We start from the raw sequence: 17,954 nt of genomic DNA, 5'->3' as shown, positions 1-17,954 counted from the left end.
TTATCACGTTTTTCTGCTATGTACAGTGTGGTTTATTCTGTTATCAATATGCATCTTCCTTATTCTATGCTAGCAAAAAATTAGCAACCTTCATTCTTACTTTACTTTACTTTTCTGATTCAACTTTTCATAATTGACTCGCAAAAGTATTGGCAGATCAGAAGTCATTAGCAAGTTTTCTTCTCTCTCCCAGGTGCAGGAAAAGTTGCTGTTATCTGCATGCCACTTGTTAGTGTCTTTAGCCACCACAGTGCGACCAGTATTCCTGATCAGCATCTCAGCAGTGCAGAAGATATTCAACAGGATTATGGACAGCTCTGCCCAGAGACTGCCTGACGAGGTGAGGACATGTTTTCCTGTTTTTGAAAGAAACTCACATGAGGTTGTCACCTTTATAAGGCCACAATTAGTGCTCTGGTAACTGTTTTTAAAGGATGAAATGCTAGCATGGCCTGTGCATGATTTTGGAAAAGTGGTGCCTGGTCTTCTGCTTTTAAAGGACCAACCTGCTGCACATGGAGCTGGCTTTTTTTGTATTTTTTTTTACTTCTGATGGACGGGGGCAATATGTTGTGGTCCTGGGTAGAGGGTTGGGAGGAGACCTCTGCTTAAGGGGTATCTAGGAAGTTCAGCAACTAACCATGGGACCAAGGGAGCAATAGCCTTGATGTAAGGTATGATGCAGTCCCACACAGACTCCTTAAAAGGGCCTTCAAAGGTAGACTGGTTTAATTTAAGGTTAGATTAGCTCACCTTTGGCAGCAGCTGTGCCTCAGTAGCAAAGCACTCCTCGGGGAAAACAAGTTGTATGTCCCACCATACTTTGGTGTCTTGGTCATTTGACTTTAGTAAGCAATCTATGGTGAGTGTTGTTGTTTAGCACAGGTTCCCCGAGCTAGATGTACCAGTGCACTCTAATTAAATAAGTCCCTCCCTTTGGGCACTAGCCTTTCCCGGGTTGGTGAAGCTGAGAGTCAATCGCTTGTTCTGCGAATTGGTAGTGGGTAAATACTATCAGATACAAATTGACCGAGTAAAGTAACTCCCAATAAACCCGAAGTCCAATAAGAGCCGTCACGTGTAAGACAAATAGGCCTTTACTTAAAGGTAAGTGGAAGTGGTCAAATGGATGAGCCTTTCCTATTTGAAGTTAAACAGTGACAAAACCGAGCTGATGCTCCTGGGAAATCAGAGCAGCCTTAACATCAACTCCAGTTTGCATGGGCCCCCTTCCAGTCCCTAAACCAGAAAAAAAAGTCTCGGCATATGGCTAGATCAAGAGCTTTCTTTTAAAACTCAAGCTAGAAAAACTGTGGCTTCTTGCTTTGGCTTGCTGAAAATAATTCAGAAAGTACTTCCTTTGCTTCCGTTTCCAGCAAAAAAGATACTGGTTCAGGCCCTGATCCTTTCTAGGATTGATTTTGGCTATGCTCTTTATTTGGGGACACCAAATCCGGTGATTAAGAGGTTGCAGATTCTCCAGAATGCAGCGGCAAGATTGTTGACTGGTGTCAGCCACTGCTGTTCCGCAAAACCAGCTATTCGTGCTTTGCATTGGCTCCCGGTCCAAGAAAGAGTCCACTTTAAGACTTAATGTATCGTCCACAAGTCCCTACTAGGGAATAGCCCTCCCATCATGAAATCCCTGATTCGCTTTCATAAAGCCTCTAGAAACCTTCGCTCAGACTCACTTCACCTAGCCGTAATTCCCAGAATCAGGAAGGCCAGGAGTGGAGGTAGGCTTTTTTCATATAATGCTCCCAAACTGTGAAATGCTCTCCCACTGCACCTTCGTAAAGAACCAAACCATCTAGTTTTCCAGAAGCATTTAAAGACCTGGCTCTTCCCTTAAATACTTTAAATAAGTTGTTTTTTTCTTGCGATTGATCAGCGCTGGGACACTCCCGGGTATGAATGAATGAATGAATGAATGAATGAATGAATGAATGAATAAGCACTTATATGGCGCATGGCTACCCAAAGGGCATCCCAGCGCATAATTAAACACCAATCATTCATCGATGATCAAGCAAAGAGAAAAGTCTTCAACTGTTTCCTGAACCTAAGATGGTCAACTTTAAGGCGGATAGAGTCTGGAAGCTGATTCCAAAGCCTGGCCGCTTTATAGGAGAACAGCCGTCCTTCAGTCCGGGACCGTTTGAGCTTCGGGACTAACAGCAAATGTTTATTGCTAGATCTCAAAGTCCTCTTGGTGTCATATAAATGCACCAGGGGCTGCAGCAAGGCTTGACCTTTACCCGAGAAATGTAGACATGCGCTATATAAGAACCCTTTTAATTTAATTTTATTTCATATTCACCCTATCTTAGTAGAATGGCTGACCATGCAGATCTGCTTTACCCTTTCTCAAGGGCCTCATTCTCCGTAATCTGAAATAAAAACTGGAAATAAGCTAGTTTATATTTTGAAAATATGTAGGCAACTGAGTCATCACGTTGCATACTGGCCCAGATTGTTAATACTGGAAAGGAGCCACAGACCAGTTTTATTGGGGTTGCGAGTTTACCCCCAAGTATACCTTGGACAAATTGTGTCCCTTAATGTATGCTTAGACAGTAACGAAAACCAATCTGGATAGGACATGAAGCCAGCCTTACAAGGAGTCACTTGGAGAACGTCCTAAAGCAACAAATGTGTTAATTGGTTGATTATTTTTTTTAAGCATTCATTTATCTCTGGATGGTTACTTTGGGCAAACTGCTTTTCTCAGTCTTTTGGCATCGAACCTCACATTTACTTTCATTGCTACTATCTTAAAACCCTCTTACACAGTTGTCAGTTTTTGAAAATGTTAGAGCTGCACATCACAGCTAAGAAAAACTGGGAACGTTCAATCCTCTGATTATATGCAATAAAAAGAATCAAAGTCGAGCCACCTTCCCAGCTCATCTTTGAGTGTTTTTTCCATTTATCTGCCACAATTTTAACTAAAGCCATTAACTAGACACCTTCCAGTTTTCTCCACTGATAATATGATTGCTATCAATTGTTAGTCTGAGGAAGCACATGAACATAATCAGCACTATGGTGAATAAACTTAATTTTCTTAGTCAGTGAGTGAGCGGAAGGAGGCTTAACCTATAATCCATGATACCATTGTATCAGTATGGTGTGCTGCCTTTACACCTTAGGCAGTACATCAAGAGCCTTTACATTGCATGCAGTATTTTAGTTGTCATTACATCATTGTGTACAGTTACATCAGTAGTCACTATTTCACAGGTAATAACTAGTCAGTAATCTGACAATATTTTTGTACTTAACCTTTTAAAAATGTGTGTGTGTGTATATACTTATTGTAGGCAGCTGGCTCTTTATGTAGTGGACCGAAAAGAGTCATCGTCGTGGAGTCCTCTATTTACCAAGTGGAATCAGCAAATGCAAAGTCTTGCATCCCACCGCTGAACCACCAATGAAGGAAGCTGGCTCTTTATGTTGTGGACCAAAACGAGGTACACTGTGCAAGGAGTCCAGGCAAACCCCAAGGGAATTACAGAGACACAAATGACACCCTTAAAATGCTCTTTAGTGGTAGTGTGGGTGAGCAGTTACGCATATCCGAGGGTAGTGCTAAGCATTTATTGCCAAAGGCAGTAAGTGAGACCACACTCAATAAATAAATCTGACACTAAGTTATAAAAATAAACCACACTTTTTTATGAATTTAGACAAGATTGGAATCAGGTATGTACTTTTTGAGTTATGAATTTTTACAGTTTTTAAAAATGGACAAATAGTGCAGATTCTGAAGCTGTAATGTTATCATATGCTGGAAAGACATACACTGCGTACAGGTACTTCACTGTGACTTACAGGACTATTCTTCTGGACTTAAGCTAAGTATGAGGCAAGGTCCAAGGCCACACCAACAGGTCACCTTGGGAGGCTCTGGGGCGTTCAGGTGCAGAGTTGTGTTACAGCGTCTGGTTTCCTATTCTTTTTCATGGGGAACGATCTGGTTGCAAAGAGGCTGCAAGCTTGGATTGGGAGACCAGTCAGGCTGAAAAACAAGGGGGCTCAGGTCTTACAATGCTCGGAATGTGGGCACAACTTTAATCTTTTTCTCCTTTGGCCGTGCGGCTGGGAGTAGAGGTGGTCCTAGGCGTTGGACTTTCGGCACTGGAGACACTTGCAGTAGAGGGGACCTGCACAAATAGGACTGCAGGCGGTGGCGGTGAGTCCACTGTATGCAAATCCAAGTTGGGCTTTGTCTCTAGAAGGTCAGGGGACCATGCTGGCACCGTTGGCCTACTTCGACTCAGGCTAGGGGGCCCAGGTGCAGTGTTGCTTTCCAGTGTGGGGTTTGCAGCGGGCTGGGGTCCTCACTGTTCTTTTGGAGTGCCTGCAGGATGCAGTGAAGCATCTCCGCTTCTCCACTGGAGTTCCTGGGTCTTTGTTGAAGCAGACAGTCCTCCCAGGCTTTTGGAGGCACTGCAGCTACAGGTCAAGACAACTTTATCACAGTCTGGCAGGAACAGCAGTCAGGCCGACAGAGTTGACGCCAAGTCAGTTGCTTCTCCACATTACTTGCTTCTCGCGGCCCTTCGGTGTTCTCCTGCAGTCTGCAGTAATCTGATTTCCTGGTGCCAGGGGCTCCTCTAAATGCTAGATTTAGGGATGTTAAGGGAGTGTAGAGCAGTAGGTTACTTACCCCTGGGGTCACTACACCTGCTATATGACCACTTACTGTGGGAAGTGGGCATAACCATGTCCCAGAATCCATAAGTATGCCATCACAGAGATGGCTACTTGTGGAAAATTGTGTCCACCTCACAGTAGCCCACCTTAGGGGTAGTACTAGTCTGGAGGTGGCACATCTACCTGACTAGCTAATTTTCCTGCCTTTCCAGGTGCCCAGGTGACTTTTAACACCTCTGCTCTGAGAAGAGTCCTATTCGCATTCCAAAGACTGCAGCTTCTTTGAAATTCTCCGACCCATGGTGGCCAATTAGCAGGTCATCCTTTGGGAGGGTGTGTTAGTCCCCCTTCCCGGACATGCTTTTGTTTTGGGTCTTCTGAGAGAAAACGTTCACACCCTAGGAGGTCAGAACAGCGTCTCGGGTGGCAGGCTGGCAGAAACCAGTCAGCAGGTACACCAAAAGCTGCTAGGTTTTCAGGGGGCACCTCTAAGGTGACCTCTAAGTGCATGTATTGGTACATCCAACACTAGCATCAGTGTGGGTTTACCAATACGAGATGTTTCATATCAAACCATGCATCCGGGGAACTCCTTTTCACCAGTGTCCAGCAAATGTTCTAAATGGCTTCCCTGGTCACTTGTACTGACAGTAATGGAACGGACCAGCACAGGGGCATATCTGCTCCTACAGGTATGCCCTCACATGTAGTACTAAGCACCCTGCCTTACAGCTGTAAGGCCTGCTGTAGGGGTGACTTACAAATATTACATAAAGTGTTAGGGGACATGGCACACGGGGATGTGTGTCATGTTGTGTTTTCACTTTCGTCTGCACCAAAACACGCAATGACAGTCTTGCAGTGTGCTTGATGAGGGGTCTTTTAGGGTGGCACAATTTGGGCTACAACTCTTTAATACCTTCGGCCCTAGGTACCAGGGTTCCCATTCACCAGGGACTCAAAGAGTGCTTAAGATATTTCCAGGTAGGTAATAATTGCACAGTTTGTGAGGAGGAGATCTGGCACTAGGTACCTGGTTTGCAGGAGCCCAGTACACTTCAAGTCGAAATCACATCAATAACCTTGTCGAAAAGGGACACTTTCCTACAGTAAAGTAATGCCTAGTCACCATATGTAAATGCAACCATTAATCCCCCAACCCCCGCCCCCAATGGAAAGCTGTTTGCGCCAAGGGTTGGCCACAGCGCCTGACCCTTGGAATCCCACCCTCCAGGGTCTTTTTTAAAATTTATTATAGAGGGGAGGTCCATACATATTAGTTAAAAGGGGGGGAAGGCCTCAGGACCATCCTCCCCAAGCAGTTATCAGCCCCGGGGACCCCACCCCCAAGGCCACATACTTGAATAAAGGGGAGTGTGGCGGTGAGCCTCCCCCCAATCTCTCTCCCCCCCCCCCCCCCGGCCAATTTCAGCCCAGGGGGGACCCCTGGAGGCTCGGGGGAGAGGGAGTGTCAAGCACTCCTACCACTCCTTTATGAACACAGCCACCGAGGAAGGCTCCCCGGGGCTTATAATAAATAAATGCAGCCCGGCCTCCTTATTTTTTTTTCCTTCTAATCCTGCCAGAGTCTTGTGATCATTATTCTAGTTTTTGCTGTTTTTGTCTTCCTTTTTTGGCCCAGGGGTGGGGTCCCCCTGGCTCACCCTCATGGGGGTCTGGGGAGTCAGGGTATCTCTTCCCCCTAGTCTCAGGAGAGCAAGCTGGCCCAAGGGAAATAAAGTTCCCGGAGCCAAGCAGAACGCTCTATTTTTAAATTGGCACTCTCGCAAGAGTCTCTTGTAACTCTCGCTGATCCAACTGCCAAAGTATACAGTTGTTTTTTGCTCTACAGTTCTTAAAAACTGATGCAGATTTACACCAGATCACAAAAAGCACAATCTATGGACCAAGATCTAGCTTCCTGACAAATGTGGTGTAATTTCGTTCAGTTTTAAATGTACAACTAAGTTCAAGTTCAGAGATTTGTATATTGCACTACTCACCCAGAGGGTCTCAAGGCGCTTGAGGGAGGGTGGGTGTATTACTTATCGAATAGCCAGGTTTTTAGTTGCTTTCTGAAGGAGAGGTGGTTCCTTGTGAGGCGGAGGTGAGTGGGGAGAGAGTTCCAGATTTTGGCCGCTAAGTAGAAGGATCTTCCTCCCATGGTGGATCTTCCTCCCATGGTGGATCTATGGATGCGCGGAACTACCACCACACCCACTGCCACCGCCTCGCACCGCCATGTACCACCACCACCATACGCCATTCGATGAACCCTCGTGAATTTTTCAAATCTAGTATGCAAGTTAGTTCAGCTGCTGTCTGGAAAGTTTTGTGTTAATTAGTTAAGCGGGTACAGAGAAACAAGTGGAGTGCCCCAAAACTCTTTGTCCCCATGCACTGTCCTTGGGGATTTTGTAAGTTTCAGTCATGGGACAACTCATGGGCAAGAAATTGCCCCAAACGTAATTTGGGACATGAATTGAGGATCCGCAGGTACCACAGACCTGAATCTCATTGAGAAAAACAAGACCTCACACACCATACCCCCAAAGCACACGGCCAAAGGCTGTGATCAGCGTTTGTTGTATTCATGTACAGCATGGGTACTCACAAACTTTCTGTCGGGGGCCAAAATTACAGTGAGGTTTGTGGCCGAGGGCCGCACCGGTAGGAGTGGAGTCAGTGGGGGGTGGGGTCAGTGGGGGGGGGGGGGGGGGGGGGTTAGAGTAAAAAAATCAAACCCGTTTCGAAACATTACACAGTGCGATAATGCTGTATTTCAAAAGCAGAAGTCTATTTGAATTACATCAGTCTTTGAGCAATGAAGCTGGTATTGAGATGAGATATTGTTGGTTCACCCTGAGGCGAAAATGGAGACCAATGGTTGTTAGTAGCATAAGTTGAATAATCAACAACTATGGCTTTGTTGTATATCGTATATAACATTGAAAATGCTTCAGTTCTGAAATTATGAAACTGTGAAAGAACTAAAACGGGCCTATTTGGAATTGCACCAAAGGCTTTGTGCTGCTGTTGAGTTGATATTTATCTAAGGACGAAAATGGAGACCCCAGTAGTTGATAGTTGCATAAGATAAATAAGCAAAACTATGGCTTTGTTGTATATAACAAAAAGAATGCTTCAGGTCTGAAATGATGAGAGTGAAAGAATGAAAACAGTGGCTTTGAAATGACAAAGACTTTTTGAGTAGTAGTAGTGCTGCTGCCGAGTTGATATATATATTTTTTCACCCTGAAGGCAAAAATGGAGGCCCAATGGTTACACGTCTGAGCAGCCCTGCCTGCTAACTCGGGGAGAACAAACTCGCATAAAAAGTAAATTTCAGCCCATGATTAACTCACAATATGTTACAGAATACGGGAACAGCGCCATCTACTGTCATAGGCACTTAAATTAATATGCAAAACCACTCGTAATAAATTGAAAAGAAAAACATACATAAATAACTCTTCTGCCCAAGATTTTAAGCGCCCTGGAAACCCCCAAACGATATCTTTAACTTTTGTGTGGTGCATAAACAAGATCTAGCAACAGAAAAAAAACAAAGTATGGGGGCCCAGCAATAACAATTCTGGCATTGGCACACACTTACTCCTTTCAAAGGCGAGGAGACGCGGCAATTGGTGCCAGGTTGCAGTGAATCTCGGTTCGGTTTCAGCTGGGCACACACTGCTTCCATTGGTGTGAGTCCGAAGTAGGTCCTGCTGCAAGCCTATGACGTCACGAGGGCAGATGATGGGGGTGCTGCAGGTGAGCATGGAGACACTAATTGTCTGCGCATGCCCTATGATCTTTCTCAGCAAACGCGGCCCCCAAGGAGACACCACAACAGCAGTAATGGCGCGGAGTCCGTGACTGCTGTGGGGGCCGCAAGGGAAGGTCTGGCGGGCCGCAAATGGCCCGCGGGCCGTACTTTGAGGACCACCAATGTACAGTAATTATATATTACATTGCATAAAAAACCATAGAAATACAATGATTAAAAAAAAACAAGGGTACAGGGATATGATAGGGTGACGTTTTACCCACACAACTAAAAATTCAGCAGTTATAGTTATACTTATCTGAAGAAACTATAGCCCATGCCATTAAGTACAATTAGTCTGAAAACAATAACTATAGGCACAATGGATACTATATTGGACTTGACATGTCCAGCTTGACAGCGGGCTCAGTATTTTACTAATTAGGAAAAATCAAAAACCAGATTCCTTCAACAATTCTTCGTAGTGGGGCACAAGCCTGTACCCTGACACTTACAAATTGGCAAAGTGAAGAAATAACAAACAGAAAAGGGCTTTTAGGCAAAAGCTACAGACTTCTGCGGTTACAAATGTGGCAGAAATTAAAATCACACCATTACAGACATATAATAGATGGTATACGTTTTAGTGAATATGGTGCTACATATAAGTCGACGGCGTTTCGATCCCACTACTGAATTATGGGGATCATCATCAGGACATTAGTAATGCCTAAACAATAATTGCCACAATTGCCGAGTACGCCCGAACCAATGGTTCAGGGCAAGTTGAGGGGAGAGGGTGAATTACCCGGCAACCCCGCAATCAGGTGCATGGGAAAGCCACGTCAGCTGTGTGCTTGATCGCGTTCTACGTCGGGAAGTTTCCGGTTTAGTCAGCAGGGGTTTCTTCTTCACTAAAACTGATTTTGCAGAACCATCCTCACACAATCCTACCAGTGCCATCATTGCCAGAAGTTCTCCAGGCGGACCCTGCGCGACAGGGAACGCATTGAACTGCATGATCTGCTGGAAAAAGACAATAGTCATCAGGTGGGTGGCCATGGAGGCCCCAGGACATCATCTTCCAGCAAGCAACGTCAAAAGCGGCGACGTTCTACCTATCCTGACCCTAGGAAGAGAAAGGGGACAAGACATTCACCGTCGACATTGAAATCTCCATCGAAGAGGCCCAGACATTCTTCAGGAACACCATCTCGACGTCGAGAGTCTCCCCCCGCATACAAGTAAGTCTGCGTCGAGGCAGCACTCTTCAAGCTCGAAGGCTCTGGGTGCTGAGAGTCCTAAGTCTCCGTCGACGTTGAGGCTTTCCGCCACCCTCAAGGGGGTCAGCGTCGAGAGTAACGATGGCTAACATCTCGCCGCCGGAGAGCGTGCCGCCGTCAAGAGGATCGTCTAGGTCCCATCATTCGACGTCAAGAAAATCGGCGTCGACACGACGGCAAGGAGGTTCTGTAGTAGGGGATATCTGTGTATAGTCATAATCTAGTGAATAGTCCCGCCCATGTGCGTGGACCCCGGAGCAATCAAAAAGAATCTCTTAAAGTGTCGAAAAAATGCTGAACTGCACAGACACTTAAGAGAGAATTTAAAGACATATAATGCAGCCCATAAACAGGCTACACTGTCCAGTACTTCAACTAGAAATTCCACCAAAAATCCACAAACGGCAATGTGAGAAGTTGGCCTGATAGGCAGTGCTTACTATTCTAGTGATCACTATGTATCAGTCCAAACGACCCTTATTGATGATTGGTTGTAAGTCACCCTTATAGACCAGCTATCCTAGTAGCATGGACAAGAGCAGTCTTTAGGCTAAACTCTAGAGGGCGTGTTAAGCCAGCTGTTATACCATCACATATACCCCTTGAACACCAAGTGAAAGGACACCACACAAGTTGTTATAAAAATAAAAGGATATTTATTATAACACAACAGCCCTGGACTCTTTATGAGGACAGGGCGCTAAGCACAATACAAAGCTCTTAAAGAAATACTGAAAGTCTCACAATTTTAATCAAGTGCCCGAGGGGCACGAAAAACCATATACCCTGGAAGTGGAATGCGAAATTACTAGCAGGTAAGTACTACTCTCAGAGACTTTAGAAATGCTGGACCTACAATGCTGCACCCTTAGATTAGAAGCAGGAGGCCTAGGGACGTCGTGTGCAGAGTGGAAACTCTCACGCGTAATGCGGGACAAAGTCTATGGATGCTAGTAAATGCAAAAGTTAGTGTTCTCGGGCGAACCCGACTAGGTAGGTCAAAAACGAAAGTGGATTTAGACACTTAGAGAGTGGATCTACGCTGGAGCACCGTGGTACTCGGTTTACCTAGCCCAGGGGCTGCGGCTGCATAGGGTTCAAGTGTCGTCGGGAATCCTCGTTGACGAACCAGGAGCCTGAAGTGGACGTTGCTGGCAGGCGACCAGTGAAGATGTTCCGGGCTGATCCAAGGACTGGATCAGCTGAAGAAGAGTACCTGTAAGAAGAGGGGACCAAGTTTGAATCACTAGCCAGTGATTAGGTGGGCACCAGGATGGCACCGGACGAGGTCACTCAGCCAGGCGAAGAGGTGACACTGGATTCTGCTGCTGCACGGACCAGGGGCGCTAGTGTCGACCAGGCTGGAGGTCTGCGAGCTGTCCCACGTCGGATGTCTGCTGCTGTCGATGCTGGATCCGGTGAAGGAGGCAACAAGCCTTGGCTACGGCAAGCCCACGTGGCGACACAAAATGGCGTCTTGAGTGGACCAGGAGGGTCCGAGGAGGGTCACCTTCAGGAGGAGACTAGGGCCAGTCTAGAGGAGCTAGACCAGCGGTGAAACAAACGTAGGACGTCGTCTGGAGGGTCACTAGCCAACGGGCAAGTGACCGGACAACGTGGCAAGCGACACAGAAGCAAAAGGGCCCCACGCAGATCTGGTGGATGCTGGGGTCTGGTCTTGGGTGCTCGTGCTGCTTGGGGTTGGGGCTTCTCTTACCCCAGTGCACCCACTCGAGGGTCCCTCGGTGGTCGTGCTGGTTCAGTGTCGTGCTGGTTCTGATGATCGCCGGGTCCTCTGGTCTCGTCGCACCTACGGTTCTCAGCTGTGCTGTAGAGGCAGGTTGAGGTCAGAGAGGGCAGTGAGTCCGGGTCTCGTCGAACTGGGCAGTCTGGTTCCGGAGGAAGGACGTTTCAGCAAACCGCAAGATACTTAGGTGGTGCCTGCTGCTGCAGGGTGACTACTCCTTAGTCACAAGGGAGAAATCTTAAGAAGAAGTCTTGAGTTCCTTTCGTAGGAAGTAGTTTCAGGATTCAAAGATCTAATTTGGAAGGGTCCCCGCTCCTACCTTTATTCTAAAGAAAGGGGCTGGTACGCAACTAGGTCCTGCCCATGGGTGGGACCAGGAAGGGGGGTGGTTACAACCCTCTCCCCTGTCCGGACTTTCCCCAGCTCAGGGGCTGGTGTGCCCCTGGAACTGGTTCAAGCCGGCATATGCACAGTGCGCACCTGGGTGCCACTTGCAGTCACCTTCCTCTAAAGCCCTGCCTACCTGGGATACACAAAACCCTGTCTCGGATGGTGCTAGCACCGCCCCTGACAGGAAACTCTTTGTCCAAGCTCTCCTCGCTGGAAGGACTCCCAGCAGCAGGAGGTCAGACTTGTGTCTGTGGTGGCAGCATCCATTTTGTGATGCTGAGGCTTAAGTTAACTTTAACCGGGGTTCACAGTTACATACATGTCGTGTCCCTCTAGAAGGGTGGAATGCTAACCCCGTCGCCAGAATTGGCGAGGGGTTAGTATTCCAATTCGTATGACACCTTACTCGACATGTTTTGATAAAGCGATACCAAAGTTGGCAAATAACCGCGAGGATTATAAGGCACTTAAGAGTATGTGGTACGCGTTATAATAGAACAGCTATAAGGACTTGGTTCCGCAAGCTGTAGACTGGCTCAGCTCATGCCAGAGCACCATCTCGCATAATTCCAAGCACTCTGCCTTCAGGATTGTCAAGGCCTGCCATAGGAGTGACTGATAGGAATATATGTGTTCATTTTAGGGTTAGATATAGGTATACTATATCTAAAGCAAAGGGTGAGTACACCACCTTGCCCCAGCTGTCGTGCAGCCAGTTGTGTCAGATTTAGATGGCCAGCCAGGGGTGGCATAATACATGCTGCAGCCCCTGGTAGGCCCTGGGTACACCTATGCCCTGAGTTACAGGGTCTGATAAGGTGGCCTAGTACCAATTGGTAAATGCACCTAAGGTACACATGTCAATTTAGTGAGAGAACAGCTAGGCTGTGGGTCTGATTAGCAGGCCCACAGCCAGGGAAGTCGTAAACCAGTGAAGCGAAAAGCAAAAATCTGGGGTGATCATAGGATTGCAGACCCTACTCTCCTACAAGCAAAGCCTGTCCAGATTTCCCTTGCCTTCAGCAAAAACCCTCTGGAATGATAGAGAGGAAGACATGGACAGACAAGCCCCATAGGCTGCGATTATGTGGCTCAAAACAGGATACTGTGCCTTTAAGAGAACTTTCCAGACCTTCACAGTATCCCAGAATGCACTGCAGGTCCCTTTTACTTTCAGTTCTTTTTTCCGGCTCCTGCTAGCAGGACCCTGGAGCATTGAGCTCTCCCTTTTCAGGGTTTTTGGTGATTGTTTCACTGTTTTTTCACAAGTTAAGTGCTTTATTGTACTTTGGTGCCTTTCTCCTTGGTTCTTGCACTCTGTTTTTTGTCGAATATGCCTGCTTTATTCGATAAATGCCCGGAGTGCTCCAGGAAGAAGGCCAAATCGGATCCCCATGAGGTGTGTATCCTCTGCCTTCCCTCTTCACATATCCCTGAGGAGTGTGTGATATGCCAAGGCTTCTCTGGCAGGACCCTGAAGGACAGGAAGAAGATCAGACTTCAGGGCCTCGAGGAAAGAAAATTGAAGGCACAAGGTGGGTCTGGAGGGGCTTCCTCTGCCCATGCTGAGGCCTCCGGGGGGCTCCCCAGGGGCAGGAAGGCTAGCAAACGCCACCATTCTCCGCCTGGGTCCATTGCGCCCACTACAGCGTCGAGAGGGATGACTACGGCCTGCTCCCCGTCGTCGGAGACTAAACGACGTTGACGCTCAGCGTCGAGGGATGTTACTAGACCTTCGAAATCCCCTGTGACTGTTTCTTCGTCGGCCCGGCGTCTGCGCTCGCCGTCGAGGCGACACCGCCGTTCGCCCTCGGCGAAGAGGAGGCGTTCGGCGTCGAGGGAGTCCTCGTCGTCAAGGTCGCCGTCGAGGCACAGATCGCCGTCGAAGCACGGGTCGACGTCGAGGCCCAGGTCTCCGTCGAGACCCCGATCGCCGTCGAGGCATGGCAGATCGCCATCGAGGCGCAGACGGTCGCCGTCGAGGCGCCGTAGAACTACGTCGAGGCGTCGTCGATCGCCGTCGAGGCGCCGACGATCACCGTCAAGGCGCAGAAGGTCACCGTCGAGGCGTAGAAGATCGCAGTTGAGGCGACAACGTTCGTCGCCGAAGAGGCGCTCGACGTCAGGAGGCCGGCGTTCGCCGTCTGGTCGCCATTCTAAGACGTCGAAGAGAGGTGGAAAGAGGCCTGACGCTGTGGGAAGTTTGCCAACGTCCCAGGCTGGTAGAGGTGGAGGATCACCGGGCTCGGTGTATTCCGAGGTGTATACCCCGTCGGGGAAGGTGACTCCCCCCTCCTCCGTTACCGGGGGGACTCCCTCTGAGGACCCCTACTCCTCCTCCGTTGCCTCCTCCGTTGCCTCCGCCGCACCCTGGACCAGGGTTGCCAGTGAAGCCGCCTCCAGTTCCACCGAGGTCTACTTCGCTGCCTGTTCTTCCTACACCTCCCAAGGGTACGCCTAAACCGAAGGATCCGTCCAAGCCCAAGTCACCCGCTCCGGTGGACCCGGTTGACCGCCCTCGGCCAAGGATCACGTTCACGCTCCGGACGGAGAGGAAGATCGAGGAGTCGTCATAGATCCTCCACCAGATCAAAGCGTTGCCATAGGAGGCGGGGGTCGAGGTCTCGAACGGACTCTTCCAGGACCCGTTCCTACTCCCCGACCTTGTCGGACTCCCCATAGACCAGGGTTTCTCCAGTGGATGACATTGCCACTTTCCAGGGGGGCTGCGAAGTTGGGTATCGCTGTGACGGCTCCTACACCTTCAACTTCAGTGATATTTGAGACACTCCACAAGAGGCATCTGTCTCGCCCGTTGCTTCCGCTAGTACCTGGATTGAAGGAACCCGCAGAGGAGCTGTTCCTCACACCGGCTGTGGTGAAGGCCGCTCCATCCCAACTTCAAAAGAAGTATAGGGCCCCGGATTCGGACCCTGCCTTTCTGAGAGTTGATCCGGTACTGGATTCGGTGATAGTGACAGCGGCCAGGAAGCTACACTCTACCTCCCCGTCCTCCACCGTGCCTCCAGATAAAGAGAGTAGATGGATCGACTCAGCTGGACGGAAGGCGCGTGGGACCGCTTCCACAGCCAAGAAGGCGTCCAGTGATACAGCTCTGCTGGGGCGTTATGACCGGGCTCTGTGGGACTCCCTGCAACAGTTCGTGGAACTGCTACCGAGAGACAAGAGGGAGGACTTCCAGGAGATCCTCAAGGAAGGGACGCTGGTGTCCAATCAGGTCATCAGCGCAGCGGCGGATGTCTCCTTGTTGGCTGCCCATGGTTACTGCCATGGAATCAATCAGCGACGACATGCCTGGCTCCGGCTCACGTCACTCAAACCGTAAGCCCAGCAGCGGGTGGCCAACCTGCCTTTTTCCGGGGATACTTTGTTCGGAAAACACGCTGATGATGAGATGGCCCGCATGAAGGCGGAGGCGGAGACCCTTACGGCTGTGGACTTGGAGAAGCCCAAAGAGAAGAAATCCTTCGGGCCTTTCCAGAGGCGCTATGGCGCACCAGGAAGAGGACGAGGGCATTCTTCGGGACAGCAGCAGCAACAGTTCCGGAGACCCTTCCAGAAACGACGGAAGGGTAGAGGGGGACAGCAGTCCTCTACCGCGAACAAGGGCCCGGCCGGGTCTCGACCCTGAGCGGTTACTTCTCCCTCATCCGTTACCCGCTCCGGTGGGGGGAAGCGTTCAATTTTTTCTGGCAGAGTGGAGAAAAATTACTCCGGACAAGTAGGTGCTGAATATTGTTTGCAATGGATACAGTCTTGGGTTCATCAGCCCTCCTCCAGCGATCCCTCCGGTCAGCTCGCAGTATCAACTGCGCGAGCTCCAGGCGGAGGCCGATATCCTGTTAAGGAAAAGGACAATAGAAGACGTACCTCTGTCTCAAAGAGGAAGAGGTCTGTACTCCCGGTTCTTCCTGGTTCGCAAGAAGGACAAGAACGAGTTCAGGCCCATTCTGGACTTGCAGAATATTGATAGGGGGTATACCCAGTTAGAGTCACTGGGACCTGGGCTATCTAAGTAGTGAAAGGAAGGGGTCCCAGTTGCATAGGAACAATAAACACAAATATGAAAATAAGTCAACCAAACAATTATTTAGTCCACATTGTTTTATTCACAATGGGAGTTTATATTGGATATATACAGTTTGTCAGAACAATAAGTTAGTGGTTTTCACAGTGCCCCGAAACAAACTGTATATCCAATATACACTCCCATTGTGAATAAAACAATGTGGACTAAATAATTGTTTAGTTGACTTATTTTCATATTTGCATTCTGGACTTGCGGCAGGCAAACAGGTGGATTCGCAGAGAAAAGTTTTGCATGCTGTCGTTACATCAGATTTTTCCTCAGTTGCAACAGGGGGACTGGCTTTGTGCCATAGACCTACAGGATGCGTACTTCCACGTGCCCATCGCGTACAAACACAGGAAGTTTCTGCATTTTCAAGTCGGCACCAACCATTATCAATACACAGTGCTGCCATTCGGGCTGAAATCTGCGCCCAGAACATTCTCTAAGTGCATGGCAGTGGTAGCGGCACACCTCAGGAAGAACAAGGTTTGTCTTCCCGTACCTGGACGATTGGTTGATCAAGGCCTCCTCCTTCTCGGAAGCTCAAGCAGACTTCCAGAAGACGTGCGTTCTCTTGAACAAGTTGGGGTTGCACATCAACATGTCCAAGTCTGTCCCAATCCCAATCCCGGTCCAGTGCATTCAGGACTTGGGAGCCACCATCGATACGCTGTCAGCAAGCCTGTCTCCTTCGGAGGAGCGACGGCGATCGATCCTTCGGAAGGCTCAGGCTCTTATGACCGCTCCATCTACAACAGTGAGGACGGTGTCTTCTCTACTGGGGTCGATGGCCTCTTATCTTCCTCACTCCTCATGCACGACTACACATGAGACCTCTGCAGGAGTGCTTGGAGGACCAATGGGACCAGAGGAGAGGATCGTGGGACGACAAGATACGACTGTCTCTGCATGCTCCTCAGTCTCTGAAGTGGTGGTGTTCAGCGGAGAATCTCCTCAGAGGGGTTCCCTTCCACAAGGACATTCCTACTCAGACTATTGTGACGGATGCTTCTCTCCACGGCTGGGGAGCGCATTCGGGAGACTTACAGATTCAAGGAACGTGGTCGCCGATGGAGTCCACGTATCACATCAATTTCCTGGAACTCAGAGCTGTTCACTTGGCGCTGAAGGCCTTTCATCCGTCCTTCCAGACCAACTATCTGCTCGTACAGACGGACAATACGACCACGATGTATTACCTCAACAAGCAGGGGGGGTCGAGATCGCGCACCCTGTCTCGGGAGGCGCAGACGATCTGGCACTGGCTTCTGGCCAGAGGATTGACGATAACGGCTACCCATCTACCAGGTGTGCAGAACGTTCAGGCAGACGCACTGAGCAGACTGATTCAGGAAACCCACGAATGGGTCATAAACGACGACGTACTAGGAGAAGTCTTCGAAAGGTGGGGGACTCCAGACGTAGATCTGTTCGCCACCGCCGAAAACAGCAAATGCCGAGACTTCGCCTCCAGGTACTTCCAGCAAGGGACGCTGGGGAATGCACTCTGAATCAACTGGTAGAACAGCTTTGTTTACGCTTTTCCGCCCATTCCCCTGATTCCAGCGGTGCTCATCAAGCTGTCCCGGTCCAGGGCACGGATGATCCTGATTGCCCCGGAATGGCCCAGGCAGTGGTGGTTCACGGACCTTCTACAACGGTCTCTCCTTCCGCACATACGGCTGCCGTGCCGGCCGGACCTTCTCACGAAGTTCGGGGGGCAGATGTTGCACCCCAACCTCTCCTCCTTGAGTTTGGCGGCATGGCTCCTGAGATAGTTCAATATGGCCATTTGAATCTTTCCCTGAAGATTGCATGGACATACTGAAGGAGTCTAAGCGACCTTCCACCCGGACATCTTATGCTTACAAGTGGAAGAGGTTTTGTGTCTGGTGTGTGTCCAAGAACTTTGACCCTAGGACGTGCAAGGAAGATGTCATCCTTCCTTATCTTCTACATTTGGCACGGTCTGGCCTTAATGTTCATTCCATTAAGGTTCATCTCGCTGCATTG

The 17,954-nt window shown here is 49.0% G+C and overlaps 1 protein-coding gene across 2 annotated transcripts in view; it reads left to right on the top strand.

Annotated features, from left to right (window-relative positions):
- The window catches only part of XPO6 (exportin 6), an 824,334-nt gene that overhangs the window by 497,106 nt on the left and 309,274 nt on the right, over nucleotides 1-17,954 (top strand). For both annotated transcript variants that reach the window (XM_086941189.1, XM_086941190.1), the window contains exon 16: nucleotides 194-340. In XM_086941189.1, the coding sequence (XP_086797315.1) occupies nucleotides 194-340 (147 nt within the window). The remainder of the gene's footprint in view (nucleotides 1-193; nucleotides 341-17,954) is intronic.

Source organism: Lissotriton vulgaris, chromosome 10 (assembly GCF_964263255.1).
Source record: "Lissotriton vulgaris chromosome 10, aLisVul1.2, whole genome shotgun sequence".
Classification (NCBI taxonomy): Eukaryota; Metazoa; Chordata; class Amphibia; order Caudata; family Salamandridae; genus Lissotriton; species Lissotriton vulgaris.
Note: the sequence above shows the minus strand (reverse complement) of the source record. Positions and strands in the feature narration are given on the sequence as shown.